General features: G+C 38.3%; 2 protein-coding genes across 3 annotated transcripts; one reads left to right on the top strand and one right to left on the bottom strand.

The window, feature by feature from the left end:
* Positions 1-633: 633 nt before the first annotated feature.
* Positions 634-12,405, bottom strand: efhb (EF-hand domain family, member B). The gene is made up of 13 exons (XM_056241488.1): positions 12,340-12,405; positions 12,172-12,234; positions 11,788-11,931; positions 11,425-11,605; positions 9,221-9,331; positions 7,747-7,876; positions 7,244-7,327; positions 7,076-7,143; positions 6,096-6,250; positions 3,540-3,747; positions 2,006-2,224; positions 913-1,094; positions 634-792 (listed from the first exon to the last, which is right to left on the bottom strand). Exons 1-13 carry the CDS (start codon positions 12,403-12,405, stop codon positions 646-648), a joined length of 1,758 nt encoding a protein of 585 aa, XP_056097463.1. The 3' UTR covers positions 634-645.
* Positions 12,406-13,000: 595 nt separating this feature from the next.
* rab5ab (RAB5A, member RAS oncogene family, b) lies at positions 13,001-25,665 on the top strand. 2 transcript variants are annotated; one of them, XM_056241492.1, is made up of 6 exons: positions 13,001-13,113; positions 14,879-15,107; positions 16,189-16,340; positions 20,820-20,942; positions 21,099-21,192; positions 25,338-25,665. In XM_056241492.1, the coding sequence occupies exons 2-6, from the start codon at positions 14,942-14,944 to the stop codon at positions 25,451-25,453; spliced, it is 651 nt and encodes a 216-aa protein (XP_056097467.1). In that variant the 5' UTR covers positions 13,001-13,113; positions 14,879-14,941; the 3' UTR covers positions 25,454-25,665. The 2 variants fall into 2 exon arrangements, with proteins under 2 accessions (XP_056097467.1, XP_056097468.1); XM_056241493.1 differs by having other exon boundaries at positions 13,082-13,156.
* Positions 25,666-27,353: the final 1,688 nt, after the last annotated feature.

The following is a 27,353-nucleotide window of genomic DNA, read 5'->3' as shown; positions in this document are numbered from 1 at the left end:
TAGTGTCACAAAGCCTTGCTCGTTTGTTTCACATTTAATTTGCACTGTGAAATTGAACCAAGTTAAAGAGGCCGCCATATTATGCCTTTTCACAAAGTCTTGCTTTTGTTTTCAGGCTCTACTAGAACAGGTTTTCCTGCTTGAATGTTGATTATTCTCCTCATATTCTCCATTGTTGCGGCTCCTCTCTTCCCAGTCTGTCAGTAACGCTCTGTCTCCTTCCTGTCTCTATGAAGCCCCTCCTTCTGAAAGCACACTGTGCTCTGATTGGTCGGCTGGAGCAGTGTGTTGTGATTGGTCGAGTGTGTTTGGGAAATGTCCCGCCCCTTACCATAACCGCCAGTTTAACACACTACTAACTAACTCGACCAGGCCCCGCCCCTTTATTCTGCGTATTCATTATTTAAATGAGGAATATTGTGACGTGTTCGTTCCTGGAAGAAACTCAAGACTACAATGGAGGCGTTTCAGGAGTTCAGAAACACTCACGCTTTTCATGCTCAAACAGCATCATTACACACTAAAGAGAGTCGAACATGTAAAAAAGCCTAATAGGTCCTCTTTAAGGATCATTCATTTGAATGCAAATCAACAGTGCATTATAAATAAATAAACAAGCCCCTGCTTAAGGACACTTGAAATACTTTAATTAGCCTGTAGTTCACTGAGAACATTTCGAAAGCTCTCCACACAAACGTCACCAACAGGATCTCTCATGGACGCCAACTTCCAGGCCTCCTCAAATGTCTCCTCCGCAACGTTGAGACCCACTTTTTGGAAAATCTCTGCAATCTATATGATAAGCAATATACCTTTGATGAATGTGTTGATATTAACCTGTTTGTAATCATTGTTTGGCATTGTAGACCCCCTTTAAATCATAATGTAACATGGCAGCGCTCTAAAACTCACCTGGTCTTTAGTGCGAGGGCTTAAAAACTCTTCTTCATGGACTCCGTAGAGGGAATGCAGAGGGGGGTGCAGCAGATCACGTGCTGTCGATTCGTCTCCGTAGTTCGTCCGGTCACCGATGCGTTTGATACGAGGAGCGGGTAGATCGGTCCGTACTGATGGTACTCCGTATATATGATAATCTATTCACGGGAAGCAATCAGAAGAAAACTAGTACAAGACTACGTTAACTTTCCTTTTCTAGTTGTACAATTTTAACCCTGTAAAGCTTGACAGATCAAATAATAGCCAGAAACATCTCGTTTTCTTAAATCGAAGAGTTAAATTGAACCTTTAGACTAAAGTTGTGTATCATATTTGATACATCAGGCTTTTATGGTTATGATATAATGAGAATATGGAGCTTATACTCGAGAATGGGAAAAAAAGCCCAAAAAGATGTAATTTGGTGCAGATGCTGATATTTATATGGCCAAAAGTAAGATGAATGTAAATCAATGAGATCTTTTTAACAGAATAGCAGACTACTGACATAAAATACATATAAATATCAGTTGTATCAATAATATTTCTTAGTAAGATTATATTTAAATGCTTTAAATGCTAGTTTTAAAACATATATACAATGCAATACAATGACGATGGAGAGATAAACAAATAAACGCTCATCAAAAGCCTGATGGATCATTTTTTATTAATATGATTTGAAAAAAAATACCATATAATCAAGTAAACCTCAGTTGCTTCAGTCCAGTGTGTTCACCTTCAAATATGACTAACAATATAAAAGTTATTCTTAGATTTCACAGCAAACTGACACAAAGATGGACGTTTTTATAATTATACTAAAAGTCCTTTTTACTTGCTAAAGGTGACAGAAGGCATGTAGTAGATTGTGTGCAACAGGTTTTATTAGCAAATTGTTGATTATTTAAGGTTATTTATTTATTGATTATTTATTTATAAATGTAGGCTTTATGGGATTAACCAAGATAATCTTGATTATGCCCTGAAAAAAAGCCTGGAGGTTATATAGGCTTTGTGTAGTTTGAATACTTTTTAAAGGCATTCGAAGGTTCAGTGTGAGACTTACCGGCAGGGGAAGAACCCCCTACGACAGCATTGATGAGAGAGGACGAGGTGATGAAGCGGTCCTGCACACTTCTGGGTCTGGACAGGGTTTTTGGGGTCTTCCTGGTGTTTCCCAGCTCAACAGCTTCCAGATCTTCAGGTCTGATCAGAGGCTTGATGGCGCCGGCTGTCTGGAGGTCGGCTCGCTGCATGTTGGCCGGGGCTGACCAGGCCATGCGCTCTGAAAGATACAAGCCATATTAATATCTGACGCATGCCTTTACATCAGTTTTAGGGGACATTTACACGGAACAAGTTTTTCCTTTCCTACGTTTCCATTGTTTTTCAATGTAAACACACACTAGACGGACGTCTTGGGTTCGCGTCTCGCATCCCATTACATGGGATTATAAAAATGCGGCACTCAAGTTAAAAAAGTTCCTTTTTTCTTTTTTATATATGCATCTCTAGACCTTTTTCACTTTTATTTTCGTTCCACTGACCTGCGTTTCACATTTTTAACAGCAAAAACGTGTTGTTTGTGAACCAGCCCTCAGTTTCAACAGTTTCGTTGTCTCCTTTAAATATTTAAACCAGTTACCTCAGAGAGGAATCACATCACAACATTATATAAAACAAACAAATCATAAAAACACAAAAAGATACAAGATTGTGTACTTGAAGTGCAGGGCAAGTTACTCTAAAAAGAGTAATACTAGCTACTGATTACATCTTCAATAGTGTATTATATTACTGTAATTACTCTTTAAATAGTATTGCATTACTTATTACTTTCTAAATTCCATATCAACCTCTACCAATTAAACAATACAGGAATAGAAATGAAACTGCTCTTTTAATTCATTCAATTAAATCAAAACTAAATAAATTATTCTTGAGTTGACCAAAGTATTAAGTTTACATTAAAAATAAAAATTTTAAAGCCCCGCTGTGGTGAAAATCCAGTTTTTAATGTTGTTTATATGTCTATGTGGTGTTTTTAATATGCTTTAAGACACATCATGTGTAAGTTCATAAGTCGACAGCATTGCTGAGTATTTTCTGCTTAAAACTGCAGTGAACCAAAGACAGTCTCAAAAAGACGGTTTGAAATCTCTGGTGTTTCTGACGTCACAAACGAGCTTGTAACCAATCAGATCAACGTGTGATCGTCAACCAGTGGATCTCTGAGTGAGTGAGTGAGTGGAGGCGGGGCTCATTTGCATATTCATAGAACCGCGCATACTAAATGAGGCAAGGGTGTCGAGTTACATTCAAGATATTTTAAGGCATGAAAAAAACGTTTAAATATGTAACTTTGGTGATCAAAGATGAGTTTTAAGGGATACAAATTGACTACAGGGGGATGGTAAATTTCGATGTTAAATCCACTATTGTTTTATACTGAATTGTTCTCTAGTCAATACAGTATTTAGTGCAATTACATCAGAATTAACTGTCCTTTACCTTGTAAATAAATGACACTAATTAATTACTTAGTAATAATGCATTATTACACATTAACACTGGTCATGAGCAAGAGCGCTTGAATTCACCTCCTGTGAGGATTTTCTGCTCCACCCTGTTGATTGGCATTTTGTCTTTCCAGTTGAGAAAATTGGAGAACTCCATGAAATCGATCAGTCCGTCTTTATCAGCATCACAGTAATCCATGAGCTCATCGAGCACCGGGTCACTGATGATCATGTTAAACTGCTGGCAAACATCCTTCAGATCCTCCTTATCGATTTTCCCTTGACCCTTCTGCAGCACGAGACAAAGAAAACTGGTAACATGCTGAATGAATACCTTTATAATGCATTATACACAGAGGCTTCAAGTGAAGTGCTTTTCAGGACGCTTTTCTTAAAGGGATAGTTCACCCAAAAATCAAAACTCTGTCAGTAATGACTCTCCCTCATGTTGTTCAACCCCGTAAGACTTTCGTTCATCTTCAGAACACAAATTAAGATATTTTTTATTAAATCTGAGAGCTGGATCACTCCTCCATAGGCTTCTATGGGATCGAAACTGGCCAGCCCAGAAAAGTTATTAAAGACATCTTTAAAATAGTCCGAGTGACTACAGTGGCTCAACCTTAAGTTTATCAAGCGACGAGAATACTTTTTGTGCGCAAAAAACAAACAAAAATAACGACTTTATTCAACTAATCATTTCCTTCTCTGTGGGGCTCGAGCGAGTTCACGTAGTGATATTGCGCAATGCTTCTGTGTTGTACGTCACACCAGGGGCGTAGCCATCATTTCAAAAGTGAGGGGGACAGAATGTCAAGTGTAATCACATTTTTTTTTTCAGAATTTTGTTGACAGGTTAATTGGCTTAATATGCTATTTATTTTTAAAGCAATAAAACAGAAAGAAAGAAATGCAGATGTTCAGTACTTTATATTGCACATGCAGGGTTTTTCCTGGCGAGGCGGAGGTGGTAAAATCCTGATCATGTATTTTAATTAGATAATAACATTTTTATTTTTCGTAGACCATCATATAGCCTGTGTTTCCCACAGTATTTTTGTAGGTGGATCTCGGTACTTCTAGGGGGGTTCGGGGGCATGCCCCCCCGTAAGAAAATTTTGTACATTTTAAAGATAAATTCATTAATCTTGAGTCCCCCGAATCCACTGTTAAAAATAAATAATCCACCCGTCAACCGCCCAAACATATGATATTCTCTGATTTAGATCTGATCATCGCATTACAATTATTCAAATTATCAGTGTTACTGTTAAGCATGATAATATGGTTAAATATCACACTGAATCACACATTTACTTAAAATAAAAGTTCTTCTTTTGGCAAAATAACATTTCCTTAATAGCCTAAAGTCTGTCTTACTAAACTAAAACTTTCCAATTGAAAACCTTCAAACATCAAGCTTTTAAAAATACTTCAAACTTTCTAGTTAGGCTTTTTCAAGAGAACTTAAAGTTTGTCTACAAACTTTATCTAATTGTAAAGTGTTACCGAATTATGGTGAACATCATAGTCTAAACATGTTACTGCCTGATTCAAGCAGATCGTGGCTGTTAATGCATGAACATACAAATTCAGCATTAACAATCACCATGTTTATTCTAATTTGAAGGGCTTTGATAACATATCTGTGAAAATAAAAGACATTACGAATAAAAAAAGATTGAAAATAGTGCACGTTTGTGCGGGTATAGTGAATATTTTCAATTTACAACAAAACTTGTTAATTATTCAACAAGAGAAATAGGCAGAGTTATTCATCATTGTGCAACACAATTCGGATACCACATGACAACTTACTTATACAGTGCTTGACTTTTTCGTGAAAAAGGAGTGAAGAGGTTTTTTTGCCGTTTTGAACTCTATGAAACTGATGGATTCGGCGCGGGTGCGAGCATGGGCGTGTCGTAAGCTAATGCACGAGTGACTGATTATTACCATGGAAGCGTGAAAGTCACGTATGTAGATAGACTATCCTTGACTCTTTGGATTTTAAATCTCGATGTAGGGCAGGCTATACACACACCCGCGAAAACCTCAGCTTGTCATAGACACATTTGCCCTATGAAAAAGTGCGAGGGACGAATTTACATTTTATAAAAAGTGGGGGGGGGGGGACACGTAATCTACGCCCATGTGTCACACGCATCACACACATGACCAGCGTCGGCCAATAGTGAGCCTACGTGTGACGTGCAACAGAAGCTTTGCGCAATATACTACGTGATAATAATAATAAATTCAACTACGTGAAATCTCGAGGCCCACAGAGAAGGAAATGAATAGTTGAATAAAGTCTTTATTTTTGTTTGTTTTTTGCGCACAAAAAGTATTCTCGCCGCTTGATAAACTTAAGGTTGATCCACTGTAGTCACTCGGACTATTTTAACGATGTCTTTCATAACTTTTCTGGGCCGGCCAGTTTCAATCCCATAGAAGCCTATGGAGGAGTGAGACAGCTCTCAGATTTAATCAAAAATATCTTAATTTGTGTCCCGAAGATGAACGAAAGTCTTACGGGGTTGGAACAACATGAGGGCGAGTAATTACTGACAGAGTTTTCATTTTTGGGTGAACTATCCCTTTAAGAAACGAATGGTTAATACAACAGCTTCTGACCTTGTCGTAGTATCTGAATGCTTTAAGTAATGAGCTGAAGTTCTGGTAGTTGGACTTCTTGAGATGCTGGCGAACAGCGCTGACCAGCGATCGCTGTCTGTCTTTACCTTTCAGGTACTTTCCAGGTGGAGTTTGATGCAGAAGATCTCCTACACCTGAGGAAAAACAAGAAGAACTACTGTATAGATGGATGAGTCTCTCGAAACCGGTCAAGAACATACAGTCAAACCAAACATTATTCAGACACCATATTTTAATTTTTATATTTTTTTTTACTAGTGGGGGCAGGAGGACACTATAGTTCATTTATGCAAAAAAAAGTCAACTGTGATATATTATACACAAAAATTCTTCATACAGTGACTACCAGTAAAATTTATAAAAATGTGGGACCAAAAATTATTCTGATTATTTGACCTGATCATGTTTTCAAGTGTGTTTTCTGTAATTGCTAATGCTCTTTTACACACAGACTGAACAACATGAAGCATTGCTTGGTCACTGGTTGAGCTAAACTGGTATTATCTAATTGTGTAGTTAAATTTAACAGCTGACAGATATTCAACATAATTCATGTGTGAGAGTCTAACAGAAGGACGGACTAAACCAGTGAAATATCAACTGATTTAATAACTCTGACTTCTTGTCGTATTTTATTACCATTTTCTAAACTAAAGCGAATAAACTGTGATAATGTGAGAAATGTAGAAAGTGTCTGAATAAATGTTGGTTTGACTGTACCCGGATCATGTGTAAGCCTCTCAAATGTCCTAAATTTAGGCTTCATTTTCTTTACAACACTATGAATGTTTGTGAGAGATTCATAAAGCGCTCTCTGTTTCGTACCGATTACAGGAATGTCCAAGTTGTAATTCCACAATGATGTATTTCACACACCAAGAAAGAATAAATCATAAATTCTCTACAATACTGGCTGCTAATTTATTTCTGACAGAAATGTGACAGACGATTCAAATTACCAAAGCTGTCAGGTTTCATCAAGACTCCGAATGTGTGATCACTGGGAACGTTTAATGTCTCCGCAATTCTATAAATTAATGCACAGACAGAAAAGATGATTTACACAGTGGCAGAAACTGTGAAAATGTCATTAGTATTTAACAAAACTGCTCTTAATCATGACTTACGGATCATGAACTTTGCCTGTTTGTGGCTGAGTCTTCTCTCTGAAGTCGTCGCAGCGCTTCGAAGATAATTTTGCGCTGTTGTGCCTTAAGACATGAAGATTAATTAATTGTTCATTTCTGATAATGTTGTCATATTAGTTTGTCATTTAGAGCTTATTTAGAAATTTTCAAATGAAATATGATTTGCCATTATAAACTGAATATTCATTCATAATAGCTGTCACAATAGTAAAACTGTCAACCCTGTTACCTTTCTGGAGGCATAGTTATATCCCAAAATACAGTAGTCAACATTTAAAGTGGATCAAAACCTTTCATCAAAGTTATACATGATTTTTGAACAATACCCGTTCTTGTCTCTGACAACTTTGATCAACTTAAAATGTTGACTGTATATTGATTTAGGTAATGGGAATGCAATTAATCTCTGGTTTTCTTTACTTGGATCTCTCTCTCTCTCTCTGTTAATGTGCATGTGTATGTACAGTACTATACAAGTTTACATTAGTGTGTCACTGGGCCAGTGGAGAGATTTGGAGGTGTTTCTCCCATCATTGTGATGAGGCGTCGGGACACCAAACCTACTTTCTCTCCCATAGCGACTCCAATTGTACTTTCTGTCCAAACGCTCACCTGCAAAACATGCAATCTATTATCGTTTTCTGAGGCAATGGTAAAATGAGCACAAGAATTCAGTTTGAAACCAACTAAAATGCAAAGTTATAGACCTTAGTCAGGGTAGAGCTGTATTTAATTTTTGAAGGCTACAGGATGTTCAATGGTTTGGACTGTTTTTTAAGGGGTGGTAAAATGCCTTTTTCACAAGATGTAAAATAAGTATTTGATGTCCCCAGAGTGTGTATGTGAAGTTTTAGCTAAAAAAAAAACCCCCACAGATATTTCTATATAGCATAATTTTTTTAGGGTGAGCAAAAACACGCTGTTTTTGTGTCTGTCCCTTTAAATGCAAATGAGCTGCTGCTCTCAGCACAGGGGGGCGGAGCTTCAACAGCTTGTGTCCTTTTACCTCACACACACATGCACTGAAAATGTCAATGTTTATGTTCAAACGGAGTCAGACAATAATGGAGAGACTCAAGAAGTGACAACATGTAGAAACAACAGGACATTTCTGAGTGGTTAGTTGATGAGTTTATGTAACTTATGTGTAGTTATCTTCTAGTCATTGATTAGCATATTCTGTCTTGATAATCTATAAATTGTGTTCAGGGGGCGGGGTTTATGTACATTCTAGGGTTAGTGATGTCACTACTAACCCTGGAGGAATATGGTGTAGTCCCTACCAGCCGTTTGTTGTAGTCCTTAAATAAATATATCTTTAAAAGCAAAAAGAGCTTCGTAACTTTGCAGATGTTGTTTATGCTCAAACAGCAACATTACACACCAACAAAAGTTAGAAAAGTGAAATCATATTCAACCACCCCTTTAACAACATACACTGTTCAGCTGCGTCGTTCTGAAAATAAACTTTCAGTAGACAGAAACAGTTGCGAGTTGTGAAATTGACATGATCTAGGACCTTTATACTGTGTGTGCCACTGTAAAGACTGTAAGTCTATCCATCACAGCCATGTTTTCGTCCGCATTAGGTTACACTTTATTTTGATGGTTCCCTAACAGACATTTTTAGACTATAAGTAACTTTGCAACAAGCTCTCATTAGAGTATTAGTAGACTGTTAGGGTTCCGGTTAGTAGAATAAGTTGACATGTAGTTGTAAAGTTACTGATAGTCAGTAGAATATCTGTTGAGGAGCATCAAAATAAAGTGTTATTAAGCACTAATACTCTAATGACTGATAGTTGACATGGAGTTACTTATATTCAACAGAATGTCTAAAGGGGACCATCAAAATAATGTGTTAACCTGCATTAAATTCAGTGGCGTCTAACCTAACTAAGGTCCATAAACCTAAATAAAGACTGAGACCCATAAATGGGCTGCAATCTGACTGACCTACTGAATATGAGCCGTGTGAGCGGATGTAGAGCCGATGTCCCTCGTCCGCTTCCTTCTGCACCTGCTGTGCGCTTTTAGGTGGATTGATCACCTCACCACCATTAGAAACTGCATTTAAAAGAATTCACACATTTTCTTAAAAACATATATAGCCGCCCTATACACTCACCTAAAGGATTATTAGGAACAATTATCTAATGAACCAATCACATGGCAGTTGCTTCAATGCATTTAGGGGTGTGGTCCTGGCCAAGACAATCTCCTGAACTCCAAACTGAATGTCAGAATGGGAAAGAAAGGTGATTTAAGCAATTTTGAGCGTGGCATGGTTGTTGGTGCCAGACGGGCCGGTCTGAGTATTTTACAATCTGCTCAGTTACTGGGATTTTCACGCACAACCATTTCTAGGGTTTACAAAGTATGGTGTGAAAAGGGAAAAACATCCAGTATGCGGCAGTCCTGTGGGCGAAAATGCCTTGTTGATGCTAGAGGTCAGAGGAGAATGGGCCGACTGATTCAAGCTGATAGAAGAGCAACTTTGACTGAAATAACCACTCGTTACAACCGAGGTATGCAGCAAAGCATTTGTGAAGCCACAACACGCACAACCTTGAGGCGGATGGGCTACAACAGCAGAAGACCCCACCGGGTACCACTCATCTCCACTACAAATAGGAAAAAGAGGCGACAATTTGCAAGAGCTCACCAAAATTGGACAGTTGAAGACTGGAAAAATGTTGCCTGGTCTGATGAGTCTCGATTTCTGTTGAGACATTCAGATGGTAGAGTCAGAATTTGGCATAAACAGAATGAGAACATGGATCCATCATGCCTTGTTACCACTGTGCAGGCTGGTGGTGGTGGTGTAATGGTGTGAGGGATGTTTTCTTGGCACACTTTAGGCCCCTTAGTGCCAATTGGGCATCGTTTAAATGCCACGGCCTACCTGAGCATTGTTTCTGACCATGTCCATCCCTTTATGGCCACCATGTACCCATCCTCTGATGGCTACTTCCAGCAGGATAATGCACCATGTCACAAAGCTCGAATCATTTCAAATTGGTTTCTTGAACATGACAATGAGTTCACTGTACTAAAATGGCCCCCACAGTCACCAGATCTCAACCCAATAGAGCATCTTTGGGATGTGGTGGAACGGGAGCTTCGTGCCCTGGATGTGCATCCCACAAATCTCCATCAACTGCAAGATGCTATCCTATCAATATGGGCCAACATTTCTAAAGAATGCTTTCAGCACCTTGTTGAATCAATGCCACGTAGAATTAAGGCAGTTCTGAAGGCGAAAGGGGGTCAAACACAGTATTAGTATGGGGTTCCTAATAATCATTTAGGTGAGTGTATTATTGAGTCAATTCATGAGCATGCTACTGAAGTTTCACTATAGTTGTGTCCCAAATGACGCACTTATACAATATACACTCAACTGTGCAGTGTATGAATTTTATAAGGCTAATTTGTCAGTCATGGTTTCATTTCCCTTCGCTACATAATTAAAGCATGGACAGCTGAGTGCATGAAGTGTCCAACAGTCCAGACTTTGTTTTTTCGTTTAAATAAGTGCATCATGTTCTACTACTCCTGTATTGAAAGTGTCATTGTCTGCTGGTTTCATTCTATAAGCCTCCAAAATAGAAATAGTCTGTAGCGCTCGGTTAAAGTCTGCTCAAAAACTTTTGGACTCCCCATAAGGGCTCTTTCTATTATAAGTGAACAGCAAATGCTGAGGTTGGCTGGAAGGATTTTGCAAGACACTTCACATGTAATGTTCTCTGTTTTTGAGTGCCTTCCTTCACAGCGACGGCTTCGTTGTCCATGTTTTAGGACACAAAGGAGGAAGGCAACCTTTGTTTCCAAATATGTGCAGCTTTTAAATTCTCCACCATCTCTAGCCCCCTTGTTTATCATGCCTTGATTTTAATTATTATTTAATATATATTAGGTATCCATTAATATGTATTCCGTGCACATTGGATGTTTTTATGTATAATGTTTACGTTACTGTATGTGGCCTCATTAATTGCCCCATGGGGACAAATAAAGTGTTTTGAAATTAAAAAAATTGAAATTATCCTGTTATTTAAAGTGTTCTAATTCTATTTGTAATTTTCAGTGAACACACTACTTGCACTATTTGAACAGTACATAAGTATGCGCATTGGGACGCACAGTGTTACTCTTACACTGGAGCGTTGTGACACCAAAAGCCGTTTTCTCAGGGTCAAGCCAGCTTGGTAAACCAGGGCCTTGAACTTGTGACCTTCCAAGAGGTGCTTTCTGACTGGTGGCATAGGTGATCTCTTGACACTGACGCAGCCTCTCTTGGAAGCGTGTTTTCGGTGCGGGGTTAATCACTGATCCAGCCTAAAAATACAAAACACAAAGATTCTGTTATACTTGCAACAAAGACAGAAATTGTTGATGCACTTTTAATTGCGAGAAGTTGCTTTTCTCTAAACGTTTTTGGGTGAAACACGAATAGACAGTTTGAACATCAAGCAATAAGAACACAGTCACTAGAAGAATTTTTATTTGACATGTCTTACATTAATGGATGATTTGGTCTTCACACCATGGACTAGAGCGCTGGCGATGTCAGGGTCATCTGCTTTTCCATGGAAGACCCGAACTGTGCCGACGGGTGGCCGAGCAGAACTGACAAACTTCCTCACCACAGGTGGAGTTACAGGCTATATAAAAAAAATATTATAAAATGATATAGCCTATATATATATATATAGAAGTATGTGTGTATGTATGTTTGTACGCTTACATGTACACTGGTGCTGGTTGAGGAGAGAACCCCTGATATGATTGTAAAGCACTTTGGGTGTACAGTAGTACATATGAAAGCGCTAACGTTATATAAATGCCTCATTCATTCATTCATTCATGTATGTTTCACTATTAATCTTCTATGAATTACCCACCCTTGGTGTAATTTCCTGCAGACAAGACTTAGTTCTGTCTCCAACTGGAACGAGCTTCCCTGCCTTAAAGTGGAAATGAGCATACTGAGCATTTCGAAATATTTTAAGCATAATTACAGTTGTAAAAGTAAAAGATCAAAACTTATTCTGAGAAATAATTACTCATACCGCGCGGATGGTTGGAAATGTGTCTCTGCGTCTCCGGGTGGACATATTCCGCTCGACGAGACTCATGCCTACAAACTCACAGCTTTATTTACAACCAATTAAGCATTCAAACAAAAAACAACAGCAGTGTTTGTTTACCTTCCGTTACCTGACAACGCTGGAGGAAACTCAGCGTCAACCTGGCAATGACGTGCACCTGTCACAAAATCTCTCTCTAAATTAAGCTGGTTTCTTTGCTATTTTAAAATTAGCCTGTATCTTTCATATACCTACAACAAATACTAAAGTTGCCAGTGCGCTTAAAACAGAAAAAGCTCGTGAATAAATTAATTCTTCTTTTGAAGTAAAACAACAAGTCATTTGTTTTTTAATCATTCATTTTCCATAGGCTTCATAAATACTGAAGATATGAATAAAATACATGACTCTTGCACAAAAAAATAAAATAAAAATTCAGAAGTTAAATTGTTATTATAGATGATTATCCAGAGCCTCCAAAAGTATAAAGTTTAAAGTAAAAAGTATTTGAAAACTTCTAATAATAACAACATATATATATATATATAATTTTTATTACTTTTGTATTTATCAATTATTATAACCATAGACTGTAAAAAATTATAACCCATTGTGTTATGGGAATAACATTTTTGTCAGAAGCGCTGTTGTGATTGGCCAATTTCTCTCCGATACGTCTGACGTCAGATCCAGTCATCCGATCCGTCTTCATCAGTTTTGATGCGAAAGGGGAAGTTGGGAGGAACCGAGAGGAAGGTACGAGTCTTTGGGCTTTAAACATTTGTTCTGTTATAATAATGTACGTCTTTTGGGCTTTGTATTTGAAGTAAACCATACAGTTGTTCCGTTCAACTTTTTAACGGTTTATTTATGAGAGGTCTCGCTCAGCGTTGTGTGTATACGCAGAGCGCTCGGCCTGTTTTTCTCTTAGCATTAGCACTATTAGCTTTCAGGGACCATTTGAACCGGGGCGTCTAAGAAACTGACACCCCCGATAAAGTACGGCTGAGACGGTCGGAACACTATTGTCAGTAAGCTTAGTGGCTGTTCACATGTGTGTAATAGAGAGAAAAAGAGAGAGAGAGATACAATATCATTAGCATAGTTAGCATCACAAGCTAACAGGCAGCTCGAGCTTCATATTATGACACTAAATACATTTTCCATTTGAATAATTCAGTGATTTTATTTGACCATTCCTCTGAAATTGAAGTTACTTACTGACTTGAACAGTAAACACAATATTAGCCGATCAAAGCCTGCTGCGTTTGTTTTGATGAGCCAGATTATGCTACACGTCAAACAAGTCAAGTTATCACCAAAAATGTTTTCTTTTTTCTTTTGAATACGTATCAAATCTAACGTGCGATGTCTATAAATGGCTATTTATCATCGTTTTTTAAGTTAAAAGTCTTTAGAAGCAATCTCAAGTTCTGTCTGATCATGATAGACCTATGTTTTGCACGGTCACTCTGTCTCATGCTTTCTATATTATATAAGATATAAACAGAGTTATAAGTATATATAGCCTAGAATATTAAGAGGTGGTTAACCAGAGAGGCAAAGGGACTTGGGTTGTGTTTGAATAGCATATTATAATACTTTCCATACAGTTTAGGCAGTATACATGCACATTATGGACGTCTTCTGAATGCACAGAATACCTGAATTTACTATTTTTCGTACTTTACTATGGAAAACACCTGAAAGTATGAAAAAATAATTAAAAAAAACTTTGCTGAATCACAAATATTAGATTAAGAAATCATAACTATGAGATAAAGTCTAAAGTGTGACATACAAAGTCAAGATTAATAATTTACTTTTGATCTTATTTTTACTTTTGTGTCATAATTATGTATTTTTTTTATCTCAATGCATGAATTGTTTTTTGTTCTTTTGTGGGGGAATGGGCTTCCATACCATAATATGTATGTAGTAAGCTTGCATTTCATTCCCAGCGTGGCTTTGGTTTTGTTTTAGGAATGTTTAAAGGACACAAGGCTGGGTTTTGGGGTCAAAGCACAATGGATATTTAAGGCTTAACTAGAGTGACAGTTCCTGAACAATGTCGGTCATCCATCGTTTAGTCATGTGACCGCATTGGAATGGATGTAATTAATGGCATGACAAACTACACAATAGATGTTCTTTCTATATCAGTGTTACTTAAACGTATAACCAGTCTCATTTATTAGGAGGGGCTCAGTCCTGCTCCTGAAGATCTGGGTCTCAACTTACCTTTTTTGAAAAATCCCAAAGCAGATTTTTGCTTATATTTCAGAATAAGGAAAATGGCATAGTTGCTTATCGTCCACCGATGCACCTCTTGTTATCCTCAGGATGTATTTGGTTAACCAAGTAAACCACATTTGAAAAACAAGAGCCCATTTTTCTGTACTGTCCCAGCCCTGCATCTCCACGAGCGGGGATAGACACCTCTGATGATTGATATATTGCATTACTTAATAGTGTTGTGAATTGAGAAGTGATACTAGATTGTTAATGTTTGTTTCCGCAGATCTGGGAGTGAGTGTTTGAGAAGCACCTCTTGACTTCAGTACAGGAGATTGGGCTCAGGGTCATGGCTGGAAGAGGTGGAGCAACGAGACCTAATGGGCCGAACGGCGGCAACAAAATCTGTCAATTCAAACTAGTGCTTTTGGGGGAATCTGCTGTGGGGAAGTCAAGTCTAGTCCTTCGCTTTGTAAAAGGACAGTTTCACGAGTTTCAGGAAAGCACAATAGGAGGTACGACTTCCATTTCGGTGTATAATAATAACCCATATCTGAAGTGATGCTATTCTTACATTTAGTGTTAGTCTTGGTCCTGTGTCAAATGTACTTTTTAGTTATCATCATATTTAGTCAACCTTGTTTTGTTTTTAAGTCAAATTTTAGTGGACCAAAATGGTTAAATTGATAATAGGCTAATGATTATTTTGTTCAAAATTATAAATCACAACGATTGTTGTCATTTGAGAATTTATTTTTACATTCACACACATATACGCACAAATCTAGAGAATGTCAACTCATACACATGGTTTATTTTACCTCATCTAGTTTCCGTTTTTTTTTTTTTTTTTAATAGGCTATTTGTCATAAGTTACACATTCTCTACTTTATGAAAACAAGACATTTCTCTCAAAAATGAACGTGGTGAAATTCCTCACAGTAATTCCAATAATTACATTCATGTTTTTCTATTAAAACAACAGCAATAAATGACTATTTATTGTCACACAGAGCTGCGTAAGTGCATTTATTCATATAGTTGAGAGATTCATGTTTGGATAAATCACTGAGAACGAAGGTTTGATCACAGATAGTAACAGAAACCAGCGCAAGCGGCTCGTGAAGGAACACAGACCGGCTGAGTGACACTTTCATTTAAGCAGAATATCTCAAATGGAGATCGCTGAAATCCAGCTTACTTGTTTTGTCTGTCAGATCATCGACGGCACTTCCGCAGTGTAGAGACAGCGTGTGCGCATGGTTGCCAGACTGCAAATATTAAGTTAAACACAGATTAGAAAAAGTATCCTTTTAAAAGCATGAAAGCTCGTGAAGACTTCTTAAAAACAGTCTAATATTCGATCTCCTCCCTGTAGTCTCATTTTAGTCAGAGAAAAAGGACATTTTTCTTCATAGATTTTTCGTCAACGAAATTAACACTAATGTTAATGCACTTACGGATGGGCAGTATGACTAAAATCTTATTTTACGGTATATACACGCACACCATGGTATAGCAAAATGCCACCCAGCCCTAATTACAATCAGTCACTAGATGGCAAGCCCTAACCCGTCCCTGTCCTCTCTCCACTAGCTGCCTTCTTGACTCAGACAGTATGTTTGGATGACACAACAGTGAAGTTTGAGATCTGGGATACAGCTGGCCAGGAGCGCTACCACAGTCTGGCCCCAATGTATTACAGAGGAGCACAGGCGGCCATAGTGGTGTATGACATTACGAATGAGGTGAGTCCTTACATACTCTGCAGTTTAAACAAGGAATCACATTTTTCGACATCTTTTGAGATTGTACTATAACTCAACACTTCCTCCCATGTCTAAAAAGAGCAGTTATTGAAACCAAGCTGGCTTGTTCTTAAAGTGTAAATTGCAGGTTAACCACCACAACCAATTAATGTGTAAATTAAAGTGCTCAATGTGTATATATTAGGGGTGTAACGATATTCGAACCGAACCGAAAAACCGCGATACAGAAAACACGATTCGAATCGCGATACTCTCATTGCGTACCGAACACGCCCCTCCCCGCCCCCTGCTACCCCGGCCCCGCCCAGCCCGGCTCAATGGACCTCATGTCTTGTGTACAGTACACAACAAATTCAGTTTTGTAGCCTAATAACCACCATTAACACCAAATAACAAGATCCGTGTTTTGTTACTTTCGATAATAAGCAAGGTGTAATCTTTCAAATTCTGTCTATTTGATCACGAAATTCAAACAATAAATGGCGTTTTGGCGCTCTTTGATGTGGCGTGACAGATCGCTGTATGCCTACTAAGCTCCTCATTTCAAACGGCAGCGCGGCGCGCGGGTAAACGCGATCATCTCTTCCTCAGTTACAGAATGGACACCTGAAGGTATGTTGAAAGATGCAGTATACTTACTGAAAGGCATCATAACTAGTGTAATCGCTCAATCAGTGTTTCAGCAGCGGAAAGACGTCAATAAAACAGCATAGCTTGTCACTAGCATTATATTTACCTCAACAGGCAAGTGATTCAGTGTCCACAACTTTGGTTCCTATAAATGAACTCTTGCACTAAATAAATGCACCATGTTAGCCTATATATTATATTTTACTTAACCTGTTAATGATATCTTGATTATTTAATGTATGTTTAAAATATCTTTCATGAAAATGACAACTGTGTAAAGTATTATATTTCAATAACAAATTAGAGTAAAACACAAGTTAATGCAAAAACTGCCTTGTGTTCAGTTTACATGTTTTCATACAATGTGTTGTGTGTTGATTATTATATCTAAAAAATAAATAGCATCTGAATTTAGGTTAAAAGTCTAGGCTACAACCTTTAATGTTATAGTAATGTGCGGCTCCCTATATAGTTTACAGATTTAGCAGATTTTTTTTTAATCATTGTGAAACGTTTAATTGTAATTGAATTAATTTAAAGAAATACCATTTTTTCGTTAAACCACTGTTTAAAAAAAAAGAAAAAAAGAAGCAATTTTAGCTTTCTAAACCGAACCGAACCGAACCGAGACGTCAAAACCATGGGAAAACCGAACCGTCAATTTTGTGTATCGTTACACCCCTAGTATATATTAGAGGTCGACCGATTAGGTTTTTTTCAGGCCGATGCCGATGCCGATCTTTTGAAATCCGGCTCGGCCGATGGCCGATTAATGCTGCCGATTTATTTTGGCCGATATTTGGCCGATATGTGCTTGTTTTTAACCTCTATTTGAAAGATAAAATGTAACAGAAATAATAATTACTTAACATAGACAAAATTTCTCAAAAACATTTATTGAACACTTGAACAATGAACAATCTGCACTTGTACACTTAAATTAAAAATGTATAATGTCAGTGCATTGTAAGTAATACAAGGCTAAAAACATTTCTATCCTCTTCCCAAAAACTGGCCTGAAACATGGGCTGTATTTTTGGTTTGTTTGTTTTGTTTGTTGACGGACAAAGCCAAATGAACATAACCTAATTATCACAAAAAGGAGAAAAAAACCTTTTAATTATTTAATATTTTTTTATATATAAGGTTTATTATATTTTATTTAATTTAACTTATAACAATAACGTATTTCACTAGTAAATTGCTGTTGAACGACAAAAACAACCACCAGATGGGAAAATGATATTTTACAAAAACTTTAAATGCCCACAACGCACCGTCCGTCTGTTGTTCTTCAGCGGCATCCCGCTGTTGGACCTTTTAGTCTACAGTGAAATACAGTCACACTTTACACTGTTTGGCCAGCATTTTAACCATGTTTAATCCAGCTACTAACTAACGGTATGATCAAATTCGCTGCTGACTAGCGTCACGTGCAGCAAAGCGATGTTTCTGTTATTCTAACGTCCGTTTTCTGAGCATCCAAGAGAAGCACTGGCATAACAGTAGCACCGAACTGAAGCACAGAAATCCGTGTTGATATTCGGTGCGGTAGATAACGGTCGTTAAGGTTCCAGTGCCGTATTAGCACCGGGTCTGTCTGTAGCTAACGTACCCGCTAGCAAAGCAAAGCCAGTCTGTCACTAGCCTATAGTGCGTTGGTTTTATTTATTTTATCGTTACTTATTTCTCTGCATTGAGTGACAACCCTCTCAAATATAAGCCACACAAACAGAACAAATAAAAGTCTCAGATTCACTCTGTAATTGCAAAATTATTGCTTACTTATTGTGACATGATCGCAACTCTTCTACTGAGTCTGTGATAATGCAACTTCAACTACGATCCAAAGTAGCCGAATGTCATGTCGCTTATTCAGGTTTTTTCTCAAAGTTAGCAGTAACATATCAAAAGTTTTTAATTAAATATAAAGGAGTTTTAAGAATTGAATCCTTATCGTTTTCTCCAAAGCACTTAGTTAGCTCCTGCCTTAGGCACTGTATGAGGTCTGCTCACTCGGCTGGAAAATGACTCAAGCGGCAGCGCGCGTCAAACACGTGTTCCACGACAACACTAGGCTGCCCGCAGATGCGCCTGCCTAATAATCGGCTTGATATACTTGGATATTGGCCGATGCCGATTATGTAAAAAATGCAAAAAATCGGCCGATTAATCGTCCGACCGATCAATCGGTCGACCTCTAGTATATATGTAAAAATGTCTGTCTTAAAATGCGTTAAAATAACATTTATTGGGGTTTCTTCAAAGGTAGCATGTTTTTTACCGTAACTGGGTGATGACGTCATAACAGGGAGCGCGGGCGGTAATGCACTCACTCTGGTTGAGGGAGAATAAAACGATTCGCAGGACTCCCGCAAACTAGAAATATCTATGAATAAAACATAAAAACGAATATATTTTTATTCATCTGTTGCAGAAAAGCAATAAGAACAACTAAAACAAAATAGAAACGGTTTACAGGCAGAGTTTCTATTTCTAACATGTCTGCAGCGTTGAGCGATGTAGCCAATCACAGACATATGTGTTGATTTCTTGAACGCAATAATGGCCAATCAGAAGCATTTACGATAGACTCCCCTCACCGCTCAAAACGGACTTTTTGTTCAGTGCTGAATTCTGTATGCTGGCAAATCCTCTAATTATAACAGACACAGTGTATATATTATGAAAGCTTCATTGATAATAACAGAGATGTGTGAGATCGCGATGAACTGATGTCAGCTTTTTAGGAATTATTATGGGAGCGCACTTTGCGCGCAGTCATGCACGCAGTAGCCCACTTGCTTTTATGTTATAACAGTGGTTTGTGTGTTAATGCTTTATAACAAATAATTGATCAGGAGGAGCATGTGTATGCTGATGTGTATGGTGGCGACACGTAGGCTAACTTGAAAGTATTTGGAGCTACAGAAAAAAAGTCTTTTTGCGGGTGGGAGCGGGACAAAACATTGTTGCGGGCGGGAGAAAGTAATATAGAAAGTAGTTGAGAACGTCAGTTATAACGACCCACGTATTAAAAAATAGTCGGGTTTAAACCGGGCTCGGGCTCATAATTACAGTTAATGTGTCGGGCAGGGCCGGACCGGGCTCGGACACAGCGGGCTCGGGTAGGGTCTTGCTTGATTTTTTTGGGCCTGATCTAAGCTCTACCTCGGGTAAGTTATGCTAACACTTACAGGCACGAATCAGCCGTTTGTCCTTGGGGAACTTGTGGAGCCTCTCCCCCGTTTTTGATGTATTCGTACATCCCGTACAATCACAATAGTTAACCATTTTTGCTAGCTAGGTCTCCAATATAACGTAACTCCAGGCCTGGAGCATAGGACAGTAAAAGCTTGAAGTACCTTTTATGACGTCACGCCCAGCCTAGTGGAAGGGAGGGGGCGTGCTTAAAACCACTGTAAAACGCACCAACTTTTCATATTATATTCAGCATTTTGGTATAAAAAAACATTAAAAAAAGAATGGTGGGCGGTTCTTATCTTTATGTTTATTAAGCACATTGCATTATCTTCCTGAAAATTTTTACCTGCAATTTACACTTATGACAAACCAGCATGTGAATGCAGCAAAGTGCCGTTACTCATTTCACATGCGAAAAGAGTGTTTACATAGATACAAAAAACATCCCATTTAATGCTACAGGTCAGCGAGAGGATGGAAAATCATTATGAAAAACTAAATTATCACTTACATAATAAGTGGACCCATCAGGGAAAGTAAATATGAAAAAAATGAAATGTGATATGAAGCACAAATGAGAGTGAAAATGCTTTACAGAAATACATGTTATGTTTTTTATTTCAGGAATCATTTACACGTGCGAAAAACTGGGTGAAAGAGCTTCAAAGACAAGCCAGTCCAAATATTGTAATAGCTTTGGCTGGAAACAAGGCAGACCTTGCCAACAAGAGAGCGTTGGACTTTCAGGTTTGTGATGTTTGAACAGCCACAGAGGAGCAGACGCTTCCTGTTGGCTTTACAAATGAGATGTGGAACTGTTGATAAACAAACAAACATGTCGTGCAGACTTCCAGACGTCTGTTTAGAGCCTGAAACCATGACTTCTTGTCTTCTTCTTCACAGGATGCACAGTCATATGCAGAGGACAACAGTTTGCTCTTTATGGAAACATCGGCAAAGACTTCAATGAACGTGAACGAGATTTTCATGGCCATTGGTAAGTTAACTACTTTAACCTACTACTTGTTTGCCAAATAGCCTTCATTCTGCTGTTCAAAAATTTGGGGTCAGTCAGATTTTCATGTTTTTTTAAAAGACTTGTTTAAAGTTACATGTTTTACAGTTAAAAATAGCTGTTTTCTATGTGATGTAAAATGTAATTTATTCCTGTGACTGTTCAGCATCATTACTCCAGTCTTCAGTGTCACATGATCCTTCAGAAATCACTCTAATATGATGATTTGATGCTCAAGAAACATTTATGATTATTATCAATGTTGAAAACAGCTGTGCTGCTGCTTTATATTTTTACGGAAACATTTTCTCATGATTCTTTAATGAATAGAAAGTTCTAAAGAACAGCATTTATTTGAAATATAATCTTTTGTAACATTATAAATGTCTTTACTGTCACTTTTGATCAGTTTAATACGTACTTGCTGAATAAAACTATTAAAAGTAAAAAAATACTGACCCCAAACTTTTGACTGGTAGTTTACCTATGAGTTCTGATATGTATGATATATTTATTTCCATTGTAACATTCTGTTGTAAGTTTTGTTCAGTTTTCCATGTTTGATTGTGAAAGTCTGCTGTATTGTGAAACCTTAATGTTACAGACTACATTTTTGACTGTGCCATTATAAGTTAGAGGTACAAAAATGTCAACATGAGCCTTAGTTTCGCATAACAGAACGGTGTGCATCTAATAAATGATTAATTCAAGAATGTTGTTCAAGTTTACTGCAACAATAGCGCTGCGAACTTCACATACTTTTGAAAATCGAGTGTTTAGTTGATCCTAGTGAGCGCTCCTTGTCACAGTTATAAACACAACAGCTTTCCTCTTCCATGAGGGGGTTTGGCCTCACGACAGCTTTGTTTCCAGACGGACCGTTACAAAACGCGACACACACACACACACCTGGAAAACCTGTAGAATTCAACCAATCAGACGAAGACGTCTAAACTCCCGAAGTGTTTCCCATTTTGTGTGCCTTATGCATCTGGGTAGGGTTGCACCAGCCGTTCGTAAGTTCTTTCTTAAATTGAAACGTAAAGTCCACACTAGAGATTTAGTAACTACTAGCTAGTTTGTAACTAACTCTGTACTTTGTTCCGTTGCACCATTTGTTCGTAAGGCAGAACGTAGCTAGTAGGTCGTAAGCTCTCCGTAAAGTAATGCGTAGTCGCATAATATGACATTTAGTCTCTGATCCAATAGCAGCCTTCAAAACCGTGAGCAGAAGTTGTTTAAATGCTATGAATATCAGTTTATCCTTCATTCTAACTTCTTTTACCTCACTTAACTAACAGTAAAAATACGTTTTAATTAAATACGACACTTAATCATGAATAACATAAGTATTTTATATGTAACTTACATTCAGAAACTGTATTTGAAACAAATTAATAAGTAATGATACAAAAAAAAACGCAAAAAATAACATTTATTGATTATGATTGATTTTATACCGCTAACAAAGTAATCTATTCACAATGTTCTCGCTTTTAAAATGTAAGCGAGTTTAAATGTCAGCATAATGTCTAAAGAATTGAAGTCTGTCAGGTAAAAGAAGAGCTTATGGGTGCAGTTCAGTCTGTCTGCTATTGTAGTCCAACCGTTACTCCTGATTGGAGGCTGCCGTAAATATTTAGTTTATACATAGTTACGCTTCAACTAAGTTTAATGGTGCAACGCAAAAATATTTAGTAGTGCGTAACACCGGGTTCACACCGGACGCTGAAGCGGCGCGGAACGGAAAATCACGCGCGGTCCGGCGCCTGCCTGTTCACACCAGACGCGTATTCTTCGCGGAGGTCGACAAGCGCTTCTGCTCAGTTGTTATTTATTCAGAGCTATTTTTTTTTTACATCATGGGTAAGTAAATAACCTCATAATATAAATACACCATGTTTCTGTAACCAAGAAGTTTGTATACTTCTTTTATTAATCCGTTGTCGAGACACACACGCAGCCAGAGAGAGACAGTAGTGTATATATACCGTTGAAATATACATCCTCTCTTCAAATTTATTAAATCTATTTTCCTCTTCCTGTTTCCCAGTGCGAGTAGACAGGAGGAGAGCCCTTGCCCTATATCTTTTGATTATAGGGTATTATAGGGTATTTTAATTTGAAAATTGCTTATATTTTGACAATTGACCGGATGGTCGAGTGTTTCTTGGTGTAACTTCCTGCCGGAATTGACGCGGATCACTCGCGGCTCGCGGAAAAAATAGACCAGACGCCGAAACTGGCGCTTCACGGCGCGTGCCGGGCGTCTGGTGTGAACGACGCCATAGGTTAACATGGGCGCCGAAAGGAAGCGGCCTCCGTTCCGCGTCGCTTCAGCGTCCGGTGTGAACCCGGCGTAAGTCGTAACTTAGTGTCCATTTACGTCAAAACTAGGCTAAGTTGTAACCGGTTGTAACTTGCGCACAGCTGGTGCAACCGGCCCCTGACGTTCAGACAACAGTCTGAGACTAGCATGAGCCCTGCAGGGCATACCCTTAAAGGTCCCCTGACATGGTTTTTTTTATTATTTTATAATGTTTCCTGGGTTGCCCTTATAATGTTAGTATGTTTTTTAGATGTAATTTAGAAATAAAAGGCATTTTTCCTAGCCTGATTTTAGCCTCTGATTTGAACGCTCTGTTTGAAGGGGCGTGTCTGCTGTGTGTAACCGGCCTCTGCTGTGATTGGCTGACATGCTTGCATATGAAATAGCTATGTATTACATGTGAAACTCTCTCGAATGCTTTTACTACAGCTATTATACGTTTTTACTATTACAGCTATCGAGATTAACGAATCGTGAGATGTTTTTAAAGTATTTAGATCTATTCCCATCACATACAATGTTGCCGTGATGAGCATTGAGCAGATGACAAGTGTGTTGATCGCGAGAATGAAGATCTTATCTTTGCAACGCAGTTTCTGCACTCTCTCTAATGCTTTCACCAATGCGAACACGATGATGTACATACAGTAAGAGCTTCGTTGTGCAGTGTAACGTGCGTCATTGATTTCATAACGAGTGTCCAGATAAACTCGCGCTGTGTGGAAAGATTGTTTGATCGCTTTCTGTATAATTTGTTCACAATTTAAATAAGATTATTTTCATCCTACTAAAAGAAACGATGTGAAGTTGATATTTTAGTCACTGGCTTGACTTCTGCATAAACCGTATTGAACGATTTTGAGAGAAAGATTACCTGTCTGAACTTGAACAATTAGGCTACACATCAGAAAGTGTTGCTTGGTAGCTCGATGATTTATTTTCAGACGTTCATCGAGGCCAGCTCTCTATTGGCCCAATTTGAGGAAACTGTTGAGGAAATGTTTGGACCATACAAAACTTTGTGAAGTTGTGTCGGCGCATTTCCAGAGAAAATAAAATGAACCCATTGTTTCTTCAGAGGCTCGGATGAAGGAACTAAAAAATACTTTTGTGTTCATTTGTACATCCGAACACTGATCAACTGCCATGCTCCGCTCGTTTGCAAGCCATGATATCTCTCGAGGAAAAACTCAAATCGCGTTCGCACTTCCTAGCTCGTTTTCTCATGGGCGAGCCAAAGTCTCTGGGCGGGCGAAGCAGAGAAGGGGAGGTAACCTTTCCTCCGTATGACATCATACGAGATTCAAGATCAGCGCGTCTGAGCTGCAGAGAAGAGAAAAATAGCCAAAGCTCGGTTTACACCGATTGAAATTTCTAGCCACTGGGGGACCAAATACAGGCTAGGGGAACTCATTTTAATGTTAAAAAACCTCAGAAAATGAAAATTTCGGTAACGCTTCCTTTTACAGTACAGTACTTACGTGTACTTACAGTGTACTTATCTAGAAAGTACTGGCTAATATAAGGTAAGTACATGGGTTAGGGGTAGGTTCAGGGTTAGTACCTAGTTATTACCCAGTTACTATAATAAGGACATAGTAAGTACATGGGTAACAGGACTGTAAAAGGAAGCGTTACCAAAATTTCATGTCAGGGGACCTTTAATTTTGTACCTGGGTTTTACTGGGGAAAACGTCACATTTTGGACTTTCTTTTTTATGGAATTTCATGTTAACGTGCAAACATTATAAAACGTACATTTCCATAATATTTCCATGTTCTGTCTTTGCACCCTTAGCAAAGAAACTGCCGAAGAACGAGCCCCAGCCTGCAGGTGCCAACACGGGACGCAACAGAGGTGTGGATCTGACAGAAACGGCACAGCCCACGAAAGGTCCCTGCTGTAGCACCTAAACGCCGCCGCTCCTCGCCTCCTAACCAACCGCATCACATCCGGACACGGGGCTCCTCCTTCCAAACCTCGCTCCGTGGATTAGCTAAAGACTCTGTATAGCTGGGTTTCTAATACTTTTTTTTACTTTTTATTTTTAAGAAAATATATGTAAATCTGCAGTCTTACTGGATGCATGTATCACTACAAAAGCTAAATACACATTTTAACTTAATTCAGCAGGAGAACAAACACGGTTGCGTGTGCGCGCGAGAGAAATATTGAGTGTTTGTATGCGTTTAGTATATGAAACTGATTACCTTATGACCAGGCCCAGGAACAATCTGCAGATTTTTCCTGCGAAAAAGGATTTAAACTTGTAAAATGAAGCTATTGTGATCGGTAACTAAGCGTAATCATCAAATTAGCCAGCATATTTAACAAACCCCATGAATGCATTACAATTCAGAGGAAATCATCATGCAGATTGTGTGTGGGCCTGCTTATGACTCAATGTTGAATCGGATTAAGAGAGTTTTAAAACTGCTTGTGAAAAACTAGATCCTCCATCAGCAGCCGGTCTAACGTTGGTTGTGGGTTTTAGTTTGGATGCAGTGGCTTGTTGTTCTAGTTAAGCATTCCTCAATGCTCCTGCTGTGTGCCTCGGATGAGAATAACGGGCCATCCATTACCAGTGGCTGGGGGATCTCACCAATGAGTTGCTGAATTATCGTCTTTAGGGATAAAGAACAAATCAAGGAAGGCAGTCAGTAAAACATGTTCAGCCTGCTGTATTGATTATAATTATTATTATTAATTGGGACTGTATTCTCATCTCTGTTATGCTTATAATCTTAACGTCAGGCCCATGTGGAATCGGTGCACTTGCATTTTCTGAGGATTTGAACATGTTAAAATGTGTTCAATGGACGACAGGCTTGTAGCTGTGCACATGATAAACTAACCAAAGTATTTAATGGGGACGTTAACTCTTTCCTCGCCAGCGCCAGCATTTTTTATATCTTTCAGTCCCCAGAAATATATGGATATCTGAACATACAATATAACAAAAGAAAGAGCAGAGCCTCTGCTTTTATTCTTACTTAATGCATTGTGTTTTTTATTAACACTTGAATGTGGGTATGTCTCATAAAAAAGCAACATTTTGAACCAAAAGCTGAGAAAATCGTGTTTTTGTCTGGATGGGATTCAGAGCGATGATCAAAACACAGATGTAGTGGATCGAGTCCATCAACACCATAAACAACCTTAGGCTGTTTTGATTTATATGCGGTTTTATGATCGCGATAGATTACATGTGCATCAGCAATGCCTCAATCTCTCTTGTTTCTGCTTCTCTTCGCCTGTGTTTTGATCAGGAGGTTCTGGACTCTTTCAGGAGACGCTTAACAGCGCCCTCTACTGTAGAACACTGGAAACATAAATTGCAGGGAAAGAGTTGGTGTAAAATTATGTGGGCAATTGAAATCTGTGCGAATTCCATGTGGGCCTTGACAATGATCAATTAAAAAAAAAAAACACACACACACACACAAAAAAAGTGTTGAACATTTCCCTGCAGTTTTTATTGTAATCTTACAGGTAGTCATGAGCAAAAAAAAACATGTCTCCACATGTACTCTGAGGACTAAAGGCAAATTTAAATTATATGTGCCGTCGAACAAGACATACAAGACTCTGTGAGGGCCTTTGTTTCATAACATGACTTTCTTTAAATGTTTCATGGGCAGAAACACACACATGATTTAGATTTGCCTCCCAGTAATTTGCACACTGTACAGCCTCCCATAAACCCTAGTTTCTTTTCACAGAGAATCATGTTTAAATGGTGGTCTTTTTAAATGTATGTAGTGTTATTAAGAAATGAACTTGACATTTAGTCAGTGGTCTGTCTTGTACCTT

Source organism: Rhinichthys klamathensis, unplaced genomic scaffold (assembly GCF_029890125.1).
Source record: "Rhinichthys klamathensis goyatoka isolate OS25496 unplaced genomic scaffold, OSU_Roscu_1.1 h1tg000646l_1, whole genome shotgun sequence".
Lineage (NCBI taxonomy): Eukaryota > Metazoa > Chordata > Actinopteri > Cypriniformes > Leuciscidae > Rhinichthys > Rhinichthys klamathensis.
This window is presented reverse-complemented; position numbering and strand designations above follow the sequence as displayed.